This window comes from Narcine bancroftii, chromosome 1 (assembly GCF_036971445.1).
Source record: "Narcine bancroftii isolate sNarBan1 chromosome 1, sNarBan1.hap1, whole genome shotgun sequence".
In the NCBI taxonomy this organism is placed as follows: Eukaryota; Metazoa; Chordata; class Chondrichthyes; order Torpediniformes; family Narcinidae; genus Narcine; species Narcine bancroftii.
The window spans coordinates 362,628,808-362,641,541 of record NC_091469.1 but is presented as its reverse complement, the minus strand read 5'-3'; the positions used below and the strand labels follow the sequence as shown (position 1 = coordinate 362,641,541).

At 41.6% G+C, this 12,734-nt stretch overlaps 1 protein-coding gene across 4 annotated transcripts in view; it reads left to right on the top strand.

Annotated features, from left to right (window-relative positions):
- The window catches only part of LOC138750405 (contactin-associated protein-like 2), a 2,015,431-nt gene that overhangs the window by 1,876,828 nt on the left and 125,869 nt on the right, over window positions 1-12,734 (top strand). For all 4 annotated transcript variants that reach the window (XR_011349326.1, XM_069912458.1, XM_069912468.1 and 1 more), the window contains exon 19: window positions 2,098-2,322. Coding sequence is in view for 3 of the 4 variants with exons in the window: in XM_069912458.1 (XP_069768559.1) it covers window positions 2,098-2,322 (225 nt within the window). In the remaining variant the exon portion in view is untranslated. The remainder of the gene's footprint in view (window positions 1-2,097; window positions 2,323-12,734) is intronic.

Below are 12,734 nucleotides of genomic sequence, written 5' to 3'. Positions count from 1 at the left end.
TGTGTTCAAGTTGGAGCAATAGCCTATTTCTGATGTTTTAGAAATCAAAAAGAGTTAAGTGAGAGGATTTCCAAGGAAACCATCGGTGTTGTAAATATTGTGGCACCAATATTTTAGTCACAGAAATCATGGGATATTTTCAGGTGTAATCAATAAGTCTTTATTTTTCCCTCAAACTAAGTGAAGTATTTTCTAAATTTATCAACAATTCCAACAGATACAAAAACAATGGCATTGTCTTCTTTACCAAGGTACAACAAACCAGCCATTTTCACTTTTTTAAATAAAACTCTAGGGTTTCTGGATAACATGTATAAAGTATGGTCATAATGAGGTTTTCATCTTAATTTTGATTAAGCATACTGATAGCCACAGTTATCTAAATTCAGCATAATTAAAGCAAAAGTGGTTATTGTTAGGATATATTTTTTAAAAATGAAACTGTGAATTAGAAAAATCTCAACAGATAAATTCCCTTTATTATCTTTTGATTCTAGCATGGAATGAGTTGAGATCTATTTGTAGCGTGGCATATTTTTAAAGAATTTTACATCATAGGCAAAAATAAAATTGTCAGCAAAGATTGCATGAGGAACAACTTCATGGTTACTAAACTCCAAGACCTGGGATTGAACATATAACTGTGTAACTGGATCCTGGATTTTCTCACCTCCAGACCACAATCAGTGAGGATTGGTAAGAACATCTCATCCACAATCTCCATCAGTACCAGAGCACCACAGGGCTGCATTCTTAGCCCCCTGCTTTACTCGTACGACTACGTGGCTCGGTACGACTACAACACCATCTACAAATTCATTGACGATACCTCAGTAGTGGATTGTATAAAAAAGGGGTGATGAGTCAGCATATCGGATGAAAATTGAAAACTTTGCTGAATGGTGCACCAAAGACAACCTTGCACTCAATGTCACCAAATGTGTATACACACATATATACCGTAGATATGTATATAGTGGTTATCATCAGAATTATGAATGGAATGGGGGAGTATATAATTGAACTAATAATCTTTACAAGGTGTAGACCGTGTCGAAAGAATCAAAGGCTTGTTGATCCAAACCAAGGCTTTTATTAACTAGAAGACTTGAGCGTATCACATGTAGGTCAACCAGTCCAGAATGACCTGATCTGGCTAGGAGCAACCCTTTAAGACCTGCCAGTAGGCGTGGCTACACTCTCAGCCAATCACAGTCATCCTACACTACCATTGGTGATAGAATCTGTACTATCACACAAGGGTTACAGGAAAATCATGATTGTAAAGGAAAATGGTTGAACTTGCACATAAAAACCAGCATAGCAGCTCAGTATTTGGATTTAAAGAAGTCTTTCAACCAGAACTCTCTGTGTGAACAATATGAATGAGCTGCAGTTGAAGCATAGTGACACATACTGTATATGCTCTGTTCATAATACTACAGGGGCCAATTTTGCTGAAATTTTCTGGGGTGCTAAGAATTATAAGGTGTAATGTGAATTTATATAGTTTATATTATCCATGTGCAATTTCTTTCTAATCATTTTTTTCTGCATGCTCTATCTTGGTGATCCTAGATACTAAAGAACAATAAAAAGGAAATCCCCTCTCCTTTGCCTTTGATAGATAGATGAAACAGAACGACACACTATTATCCTGACTCACGTACATTTAGTGGCTGCATAGCTCAGCTTTATCTTTTGTTGTAGCTGTATAGCCTCTTTTATGATCTACAGATTGTAGATCTAATTGATATACTTGCAACTGTCAACAAGTGACAATTTGTCCTACCTCTACAGTGGTTTTGTGCAAACTCTTTCCAAAGAAGTTGCATAATTGATTTCTTTGTCTGATGACCATACAATTCATGTTGGTTTTGCTTAGTGCCTCAGTTCCTAAGGACTCAACAACATCTGTGTTTACCCACTTTCATTTGCAGAATTTGCTGCTGTCATCAGAAATGTAAAGCAAGCAGACCATTAATGAGAGTTGTTATGTCATTGCTAAGTATTAAGTATCTGTTTCTTCAGTCAAGTACAGTTGATCTAAGTTTCCACCAGGAATGCAGCCTGTGCTAACATCAATCACTTTTACAGATGTTGGTGGATTTTTTGAGGCTGGAACATGGATCCGCTACAATTTCCAGTCTTCTGCGGATTCACCCAAAGACTTCAAGAATGCACTACAACCTACAAACACCAACCTTACCTTGACCAAAGAGGATGTGGTTTTCAGTTTCAGTACCACCAACACTCCAAGTATCCTACTGTACATCAGCACCTATTCACCAGATTATATGGCCGTTATTCTGAAACACAATGGTGAGAAAGTGACATTTCATTTTACAATTTTAGATGAATAAACTATAGGAAATTATTTTTATGTAATATGTGTATTTATGTAATATGTGTAACCATAGAATGTGTCACAATTTGTTAATTACATTTTAAATATTAGTATAATTGCTTAGCAATTTGATTTGTCTTTCACATTAGATGCTATCTTGAAAGAAATATTAGACTGTTTAAAATAAATGAATAAATATTCCTCATTGAAGATATTTTGGGGATTTGCTGAATGCCTAAATTGTCCAGAAACTCATCGTCTTGTGGAAGAGCAAAGCAAGCCACGGAGAACTTCACTTTGGTCATATTTCTAGTATAAAATCTTCAACATTTTCTTGTAATTCATTCACCTAATCATAGGTTTATTATGGACACAAAGGAAAGTCATTCATCCAATCAAAACTCTCCTAATCCAGAACCTTAAAACCATTCTCCATCAAGTCATTATCCAATTCCCTTTTGAAGACACTGATTGATTTTATTTTCATTATATTTAATTGCCAGAGAATTCCATATTCAAATTGCTTTCTAGGTAGAAAGCATTTTTTTTACCTTGCCTTCCCCTCCTATTCTTAGTCAGTGTTTTCTAATCGGTGTCCATTGGTGCATGAACTATCTGTTAATGGTAATAGCTTGCCTTTATTTACTTCAAATCTATCAAATCTCCTCCCAATGCTTTTTTTTTGTTTCAGAAATAATAACGCCAGCTTTTTCATTCTAACTTAAATGCCGAAATTTCTCTTGACTCATCTCTGTGACCTTCACAGATTTCCTAAAGAAAGGTGACCAGACTTAGATTCAATGTCATGGCCTCACCAGAGTGTTGCAGAGGTTCAATATAACTTCCCTGGTTTTGTACTCTATATCTCTATTTACAAATCCCAAGGTCCTACATTTCTGACTAACCAATTTTGCAACTTTCAAAAGATAGCGTAGCATGGTAATACAGTGCCAGTGACCTGAGTTCAAATCCAGCACTGCCTGGAAGGATTTTGTGCGTTTTCTCCATGTCTGAGTGCATTTCCTCCAAGTGCTCCAGTTTCCTCTCACCCTGCCATTTGTCTGCCCATTCAGCCAATCTTTACATGTCTTTTTCAAATCTCTTCTTCACCTCATTATTTTACACACTCCCAAGCTTTGCATTATCCACATGTTTGGAAGTTTTACCCTGCAAACCCATGTTTTAATTAAGATTAAAATAAATTTTAAAAAGCAGTCTCAACATTAGCCTCCAGAGAACAATGCTGTCCATCACTGTCTCATGTTATCCCTATTTGCTGTTTTTTTTAAATCTTTTACACCAATTTCCTAACAATGCTGCCACGGGCCCTTTAAATTCACGGATTTCAAAATTGCTAACCAGCCTTATTAGTATTTAATCAAACACTTTCTGAAACCCTATTCATTCTCTCCATCATAAAATTCAATTAGGTTGATCAAGTGTCTATACCTGATTCTCATTTATCAACTTAAATTTCTCCCAAGTACCTTTTGATGTTTTCCCTGATTTTTCTGTCAAAACTTTCCCCATCTCCAAGACCAATGATTGCTTGATATGTCCTTTCTATCAAAATTTTTAAAAATGGAGGAGCTGGAAGTCAAATAAAAGCAGAAAATGCAGGAAACACTTAACAAGTTAGGCAGCATCTGAGGAAAGAGAAACAAAATAACATCACAGTTCAAAGATACTTGGTTAGAAATGGGAAAGAGAGAAAACAAGTTTGTTTTAAATTGCAGATATTCCAGATAGGGTGAGGGCACAGTTGACATGGGGAATAAGCTGGTGCTAAAGCCATTCATAGTGTTAATAGATGCTTGATGATCGGTGTGGACAGTGGGACTGGAGGGCCTTTTTCTATGCTCAAATCTTTAACTCATATCTCATTCATGGGTTTGTAGGGATAGTTAGAAATAAATAATACGAATAAAGATAATGGCAGTTGGAGAAACACAAACAGAGGATTTTTACAGTTGCAAGATGTAGAGCTAGACAGAATATTAAGCAGGAAGCCTATATTGATAGAGAGAGAGAGAGAGAGAGAGAGAGAGAGAGAGAGAGAGAGAGAGAGAGAGAAATCAGTCAAAATAATAGATATATGACCTACAGCAGAACTATTTCTCTCATGCCCCAGTATCCATATCTCAGAAGAATTGGAAGATTATGACAACACTCGCGTTTACCTTTGTCGGAAGCTTGGAATGCATCACATTCAGCCTCAGTGATTTGATTAAAGGATAGTCAGCCTTTCTTATACCTTTCAAGTCAGCTGGACTAGTGAGCCCTCTTTGTCTGCTTTTACAGGTAAACAAATTGTATGTATTCATGTACATGATACAAAGGAACCTTGAACACCTTATAAATTTTCATCCCATCATTATCTCAGCTATATCCTCTCCTGAGCATACTCTCTCAGTAAAGATAAATAACAAAAATAACTTCGTATTCCAGTTAAATCTTCTGCCTCCATGCTCTTTTGAGCTTCTTTATCTCTAATTAGCCATCTACTAATTACTGTCACTGAGCAATTGGGAACTTTGGTAAAAGCAAAGAAATCCAAGTCCTGTGGATCTCCAAGTTTATTAGGAGTATATGTGAAGTTTAAGTATACTGTACATCAGATGAGAGCATTATCAGTCATCCTGTTGCTTAACCAAGGTGGAATATCCATGGCAGATGTTAATCATCCGCTGCTGAAGCTTTCCTCTTCCAATGACAGGCACATGATTACTATTCTGCATGTCACCTGGCATATACCAAGCTGAAGTCATCTCCAACCTGTCTATTATTATTATTGATGGCCTTACTTGGGCTAAAAGGTTTATCCTGGACTTCCCTCCACAGTTCGGAGTGTCAGTCTGATCTAAGTTTAAATTCATGTATATTGCTACATGTTGTTTGCAAAAAGACTAGTAGAAATCCATCACTCTCTGTAAGGACTTTGTATGTTCTCCTGTGTGGGCTTTCCCTGGGTGCTTCGGTTTCCTCCCATCCTCCAAAACGTACAGGGTTGTAAGATAATTTGGATGTAATTGGGCAGAGCACAGGTTTAAATGGGCAGAAGTGACTTCTGCTTTGCTGGAATTTTAAAAATCCATAGATCAACAAAAAAAAAGTCCAGAGTTACAGAGAGATCACTTGCACAGACTAAAGGCAACATCATTTTCTTATTTTGGGATGCATTCAGGTGAGAAAGAAACTGTTATTGAATCTGATTATGCATGACCTCATGCTTGTGAATCTTCTTCCTGATAGAAGGGAGGTGAAGAGGGTGTGTCTGCTATGGGATGAGCCTTTTAATATGTTGGCTGCTTTTCCAAGGCAGCAGGAGTTAAAGATGAAGTCCTATTGCCTCAAATTAGGATAATGACAAGAAATGCTGGTGTTAGCAAATCATGAATCTCGAGTGATGTGTGTAGTTATGTACATGCTAAACAATTAAAGTGGTTGGTAGAAGTCAGACCTTAGCAGTACACCACAAATGGTTCAGATCAAACTTTTGCATTCCTACCATATGCAGTCATAAATGGTGATGACAATTAAGCCAATCAATGAGAACTTGAGTCTTGAGGAAACATCTTCAGGACCTGTGAATAAATAATTCTTCATGGCTTCCTCTTGAGGTCCCAGTCCATCACAGAAGCAGTCTTTTCTCAATCCAATTTATTTCACATGACATCTGGAAACAACTGAGAATACAGGATATAGCAAAGGCAATGGAATTTAATTACATCCCAGCTGCAGGGCACAAGAACTAGCTACGTCTTCAGCCAGGGTTTTCCAGTTTACCTATTACACTTGTGTACTATTGCTAGTTATAATAAAGATTACCCAGGTAGGTACTGACAACATAAAGCAGTATAATCCAATCCATCCTCTTCACCAGTATATTCTGCAAAGTAATGGAATATGATAAAACTATAAAATTGTATACATGCTTCAAAAACCTCCTTTGAGTCAAGACATTTCAGATCTAGCTCTCTAGCATCCAGGCAGTATGTCATTCAAAGTAGCACCAAGGATTTTGATTTTTTTTTAAAGTCCCTGCAGATCAAGAGGGAAACTATCTACTTTCTCAAGTTATTCTTTAGACTAACTAAGGAGGACAGTTGTGATTTCCTGGAGGTCAATCATCTCAGACTCAGGACACTACTGCAGGAGGGTAGTGTGTGAGGACCAATCATCTCCAGTTGCTTCATCAATGACTTCTGTTCTATCATAAGATAAGAAGAGGGACATTTGGTGATGATTGCTCAATGAGAAAATCAATTTGCCACACCTCAGAAAATGAAACAGCCTTGTCTGCATGCAACATGATCCAGACCCTGTTCAGGAATAAGAAGAGAGTAACATTTGAGCCACAAATGTGCCAGACCGAACAAAAAACGCTTATCCTTGACATTCAAAAATATTATAATTGCTGAGTCCTTCTCCATTAATCAGAAACTTAACTGCATCTGCTAAATAAATGCTGTGACTGCATCCGAAAATAAAGGCTGAACACCACGAAGCAAATGACTCACCTCTTCGCCCACAAAAGTCATTCCACTGCTACAAGACGCACAAGTTCCCCTCAAAGTCAAACACCATAGCAACTTGGAAGGATCTCATTCTTCTTTTAGCACAGCTAGTTCTATACCCTGGAACTCCCTACTTAACAGTGCATTCAGAAAACTTTTGGTTCACAACTACATTCTCTAAAATCAAAGGCAGGCAATGAATGTTGACTCTGTCGATGGCATCTATGCCCCATAAATGAATTAAAGAAAGCTGCTTTCCTGGTTTAGGTGAGGAAACATCTCCTTTCAGCCCATGCTGGTCAATAGTATTTATCTGCAACACAAATTCTGTCACTTACGTTTAATACAAATAATTGAACTTTGCTTTTTACTGGTGGGCACTCAGGATGTAGCTAATTGTATGTGTCGATTCCTTTTAGCAGTGCATTTTGTGAAGATACGTAAATATTTACTGAGTGCTATAGTTATAACTTCTAATTGGTTTGATAATTAAACTTGAAGTTTTCCAATTACAGAAGTTTCTGTGAACAAACTCAGAACCCTGGGTCACATCTGGTGCGCATCAGAATATCAGATGCAGCTTATCCAGTATGTTGTGCTTCGGCCATGGTAAATTCCAACCTTCGATGTTTTTCTGAAAATGATTCCAAATGCTGACTTATGATGCAAAAAAAATTATCTGTGTACAACTAATTTTAACCCAGTCCTTTACCCAAAGTTAGAAAAAGTAAATTCCCAAATTAGATTAGCTCATTTTATTACATTAATCACCAAACATTATTAAGAGTGAAAGGTTCCCTAATTCATGTCATGAATTCTGAAAATGTGTGCATTGTTGTCTGGTTGGGACAGGCAACATTTGACCTGATATTTGTGCAAATTAATTTCCTGGATCATTAATGAATTTTCATATTCTCAGATTTCTGCTACCCAGAATAAAATAAACATAAAAACTTGTATTTGTCATCCTCCTGGTCTGATCGGATCAAACTTAATTGCTCCATTGATTGGCTGAAGAAATGTGACTTTGCAAGCAGTTCTCAGCTTTGAACTTTATCTTTCAGTCAGTTATTATTTGCAGGCTTGGAAACGAATTTTAAATTTTACATTTAATTTTAGATATACAGTATGGCAACAGCCAGTTCCACCCACAAGTCCATGCTGCCCAATTTCACTCAATTAACCTATACCTATGTTCGGTTTTGAACAGTGGGAGGAAACTGGAGCCCCTGAGGGAAACCCTTGCAAACACCGGGAAAATGTACAAACTCCTCACAGACAGCGTGGGTTTCGAACACACAATCCCTGTCGTTGGCGCTGTAAAGGCATTGTGCTAACCGTGCCACCCCTTGCAAGAAGTGGCACGAAGATCATTCAATAAATAATCTGATTGAAAGACATTATATAAAATGTGAAAAGTATAAGAAGAGAAATTAAAGGAAGGATAAAGAAATATCAAAATTGAAGATGTTGAGGGAACAACGAGAAGCCAGAGTGGCTCAGCAGATCAGCCAGTAATAATAGGTAGAAATGGTCAGTCAACATGATGGGTCAGTTCACTTCATGTTTCAAGTCTTGATAAAGAATCCCAACTCAAAATTTTGACTGAGCACTTCTACCCAAGGATGCTACTTGACCTGCTGAGGTTCCTTCAGTTTCCCTTTGTTCACTTAAGAGGAAGGAAAACTGAAACTATGAGCAACAAAATTAATTTTATGTAGGAAAGCTATTCACCACATCTTTAAGTGTAATATGTGTACAATTTTGTGGTATCCTGTGCATCCTGGACTGGTAAGAGTATTGAAAATAAATCACCTCAAATGGAATTCATTAAGATCCATATCAGATCAGAAAAATGGGTTGAAGAACAATCTACTCCATGTGTTCTGAGACTCATTCCAAGCAAAACAAGTACTTGTGACCTGATTAAATGAGTACTTGTTCTTTGGTTTAAGAAAATTATTCCTTTGTAGTGGCTGTTGAACGCGATGACCGGCAAAGCATCGTGCGGTCTGAAACACCCATTTCCATTGACTGTCTAATCACAGCTGGTGGATCACAAGGGGTGCAAACAGGGCCCAGACATCCAAGGTAACCAATCGGCAGCTGGCCTGCTCAAGCCACACCCCGATGGTGATGCGGCCGAGCTGACTATAAAAGGCAGGACTGCTATTGAATAAACTCAGTGTCAAATACACTCTACTGGTGTGTGTGTCTTTCTTCTCCTGCGAATTCGAGCTACAGCCTTCAGGCTATAACTGAGAACTATAACCTAGCTGAGCCATAGTGACCTCACAACAGTGGTGAAACCGACTGGTCCAAACAGCGTTTTGGACCCGAAGATGGAAGAGCAACTTGTGATCAACGCCGTGGCATTGATGCTGCCCGGCCTCTGGACGTCACAACCACAGGTGTGGTTCCAGCAAGCTGAGGCGCAGTTCACCATTCAATGGATCTCTGAAGATGATACGCGCTACTACCACATGGTCAACAACCTCGATCAGGACACTGCAACCCGCATCATCGACTTCCTCCAAGAGCTCCTGGAACAAGGAAGGTACATGGCTATCAAAGAGCTGTTATATCACACTTTCAGGCTCTCAAAGCACAAGCACACTGCCCGATTGATGCATATCAACGGTTTGGGGGACAAGGCCCATTCTGCGCTCGTGAGTGGCATGCTCGCTCTCAACAATGGTCACATCTCCTGCCCACTCTTCCAGCAGATCTTCCTGGTGAGGCTGGCTAAGGTCATCTGGCTGCTCATTGCGGAGGAAGACTCCAGGAAGGTGGCTGTCCGAGCATACCTGCTATGGACAGCAAAGAGGAACCCTGTGCTTTGCTCGAGTGGGTGAAAGCACTGCATCAACAGCGCCCAACCAGGAAGACCATTGACCGACAGTTGGCAAATCAACCAACTACCCGAACGCCATGCCCCACTGGTGAGCAGTACTGTTTCTATCACCAACTGAGGGGTTTCAAGGCCCTTTGATACTGCTCCCCTGGGCATTCTATGAAATGCCCAGGCCAGCCATAGTTAATGGCTGTCATGACCAGCCAACTGCATAATCTGCTACACATTCAAGACTCCCTGTTGGGTAGATGTTTCTTGGTGGACCCTGGGGCACAATACAATCCCCCGACCAACCTGGAGGCCCACTGCTGCAAAGTGGGCCGGGAGCTCTGAGCAGCAAACAGCTCCAACATCCGAACATTCACACCCGCACCATTCCCTTATGCCTTGGGGACAGACAATTCAATTGGAGATTTACGGTGACGGTCATGCAACAACCATTACTGGGTGCAGATTTCCTGTGGGCCAATTCACTCCTGGTGGATATCAAGGAGCACCGGCTGGTACATGCCCGGGTATTTCAGTCACTCTCGCTCAAGGACACTGAACTCACCAGCCCCCACCTGCACTCAGTGAGTACTGCCGACAATGAATTCGCTCAGGTCCTAGCAGAATTTCTCTCCATCACCACGCCTCACTTCGGCACAACCCAAACATGGGGTGAGACACCAAATCGTTACAGAAGGCCCTCCCCTCCATGTCAGGGTGGAGCGTCTCCCTCTTCAGAAACTCAACCTAGCTAGGGACGAGTTCAACAAAAGGGAGGAAATCAGCATTGTCCAGTGCTCTGAGGGCCTCCCCTCTCCATATGGTCCCCGAGGCAGCAGGTGGTTGGAGGCTGCGTGGAGACTACCGCCACCTCAATGAGACCACCATACTGGACAGATATCCCGTGCCCCATATCCAAGACTTCACCACTAACCTGCAAGAGGCATGGATATTCTCAAAGGTGGACCTCATCAGCGGCTATCACCAAATCCCGGTACACCCCGAAGACATCCCAAAAACCATCATTATAAACCCCCTTTGGATTGTTTGAATTTCTCCGCATGCCCTTCAAGTTAAAAATCACGGCTCAGACTTCCCAGAGGCTGATGGATGCAGTGGCTGGGATCTGCATCTTGCCTTCATCTACCTCGACAACATTTTAATCCCCAGCCACACCTGCACCAAGCATGTCACCCACTTAAAACAATTATTCTCCAGGCTGAGCAATTTCGCCCTAGCCATCAACCCGGCCAAGTGCCAGTTTGGGTGAGAAATTATTGACTTCCTGAGCCATCGTATCAACCAACATGGAGCCAGACCATTAGCTGCTAAAGTGGATGCTATTCACTCTTTCCCCATGCCATCAACAGTGAAAGGACTATAAGAGTTTGAAGGTACAGTCAATTTGTTTCGCTGCTTCATACCTGTAGTGGCTGGCATCATGAGCCCACTCTTTTCCCTCATGGCAGGACCCAGTTAAAACATACAATGGACCCAGGAGGCGACCAAGGCCTTCCAGGCCATCAAAAATGCTCTAGCCAACGCCACCAACGCGGACAGACATCCCAACTGCCCTCACGAAAGACGCCTCCAGCACAGCAGTCGGGGATGTACTTGAGCAACTGGTGAATGGACAATGGCAACCACTGGCCTTTTTCAGTAAACACCTCAGGCCACCAGAGCTCAAGTACAGTGTCTCTCATAGAGAACTGTTAGCCTTATACCTGGCAATTCGGCACTTTCATTACTTCCTGGAGGGCAGGAAGTTCAAAATTTACACGGACCCTTACCTTCGCTTTCAGTAAGGTGTCAGGTCCGTGGTCAGCCAGGCAACAGTAGCAACTATCCTACATTTCCAAATTTACAACGGACATTGAACACATAGCCGGCAAGTACAATATGGTGGCTGATGCCTTATCCTGTCCGGCTATCTTGGCGGTGCACAATTCTACCCCTGGCATTGACTACGCAGCCCTGGCTAATATGCAGCAAGCAAACCCTGACATTCTGCCTTACCGGCCAGAAGTCACCGGCTTACAACTCAAGGACATCCAGATCGCCCTCGGCAATCGCATGCTGCTGAGACACCTCGATGGGTAAACCTTGCCCTGTCATTCCGGCTGCATGGAAGAGGCAGGTTTTTTACTTAGTTCACAACTTGGCTCATCCTGCCATCAGGACTACAGTCAAAATGGTGGTGAACTGGTACGTCTGGCATGGCCTCCGCAAAGAGGTCGCCCTGTTGACTAGGACTTGTACTCAGTGCTAGTCATCCAAGATCCAGTCTCATAGCAAAGCTCCACCACAGACATTCGAGCAAGCATGTCGCTACTCCATCCATGTGCACATTGACATTGTGGGGCCCCTACCCATATCCAGAGGCGCACATTACCTTCTCACAATAATCGACTGGATGACCAGATGGCCAGAGGTGGTGCCACTATCAGAGGCTTCTACAGAAGCAGGGGCTTTACTCAACATTTGGATAGCACATTTCGGGGTCCCCAAACACCTTACATCGGACCCAGGGGCCCAGTTCACTTCCAGTCTGTGGATCGCCTTAGCCCATGCCATGGGGACCCAACTCCACCACACCATGGCGTATCACCTACAGGCCAATGGGTTTGTGGAGAGGTTCCACAGACACCTTAACACAGCCTTAATGCCATGGCTTACCCAACCTAACTGGGCCGATGAACTCCTTTGAGTCCTGTTTGGCATCTGCACCGCACCCAAGGAGGACCTCAAGGCATCCTCTGCCGAGTTAGTCTGTGGTGCACCCTTAGTTATACTGGGTGAATGCGTGACGGCCCCTGAGGACTTAGTGGAGCCTGTATTGACCTGACTATGCTAGCATCTAGGCACCCTGGCTCCCACTAAACCTTGACACTACAGCTAACCCTGCACATGTCCCAAAGAAATTTACTGACTGTAAATACGTGTTTGTTCGGCACGGGGCTCATCAGTCATCTCTACAGTGGACTTACGAGTGGCTATACCGTGTCTCAGACACAACAGCACCACCTAT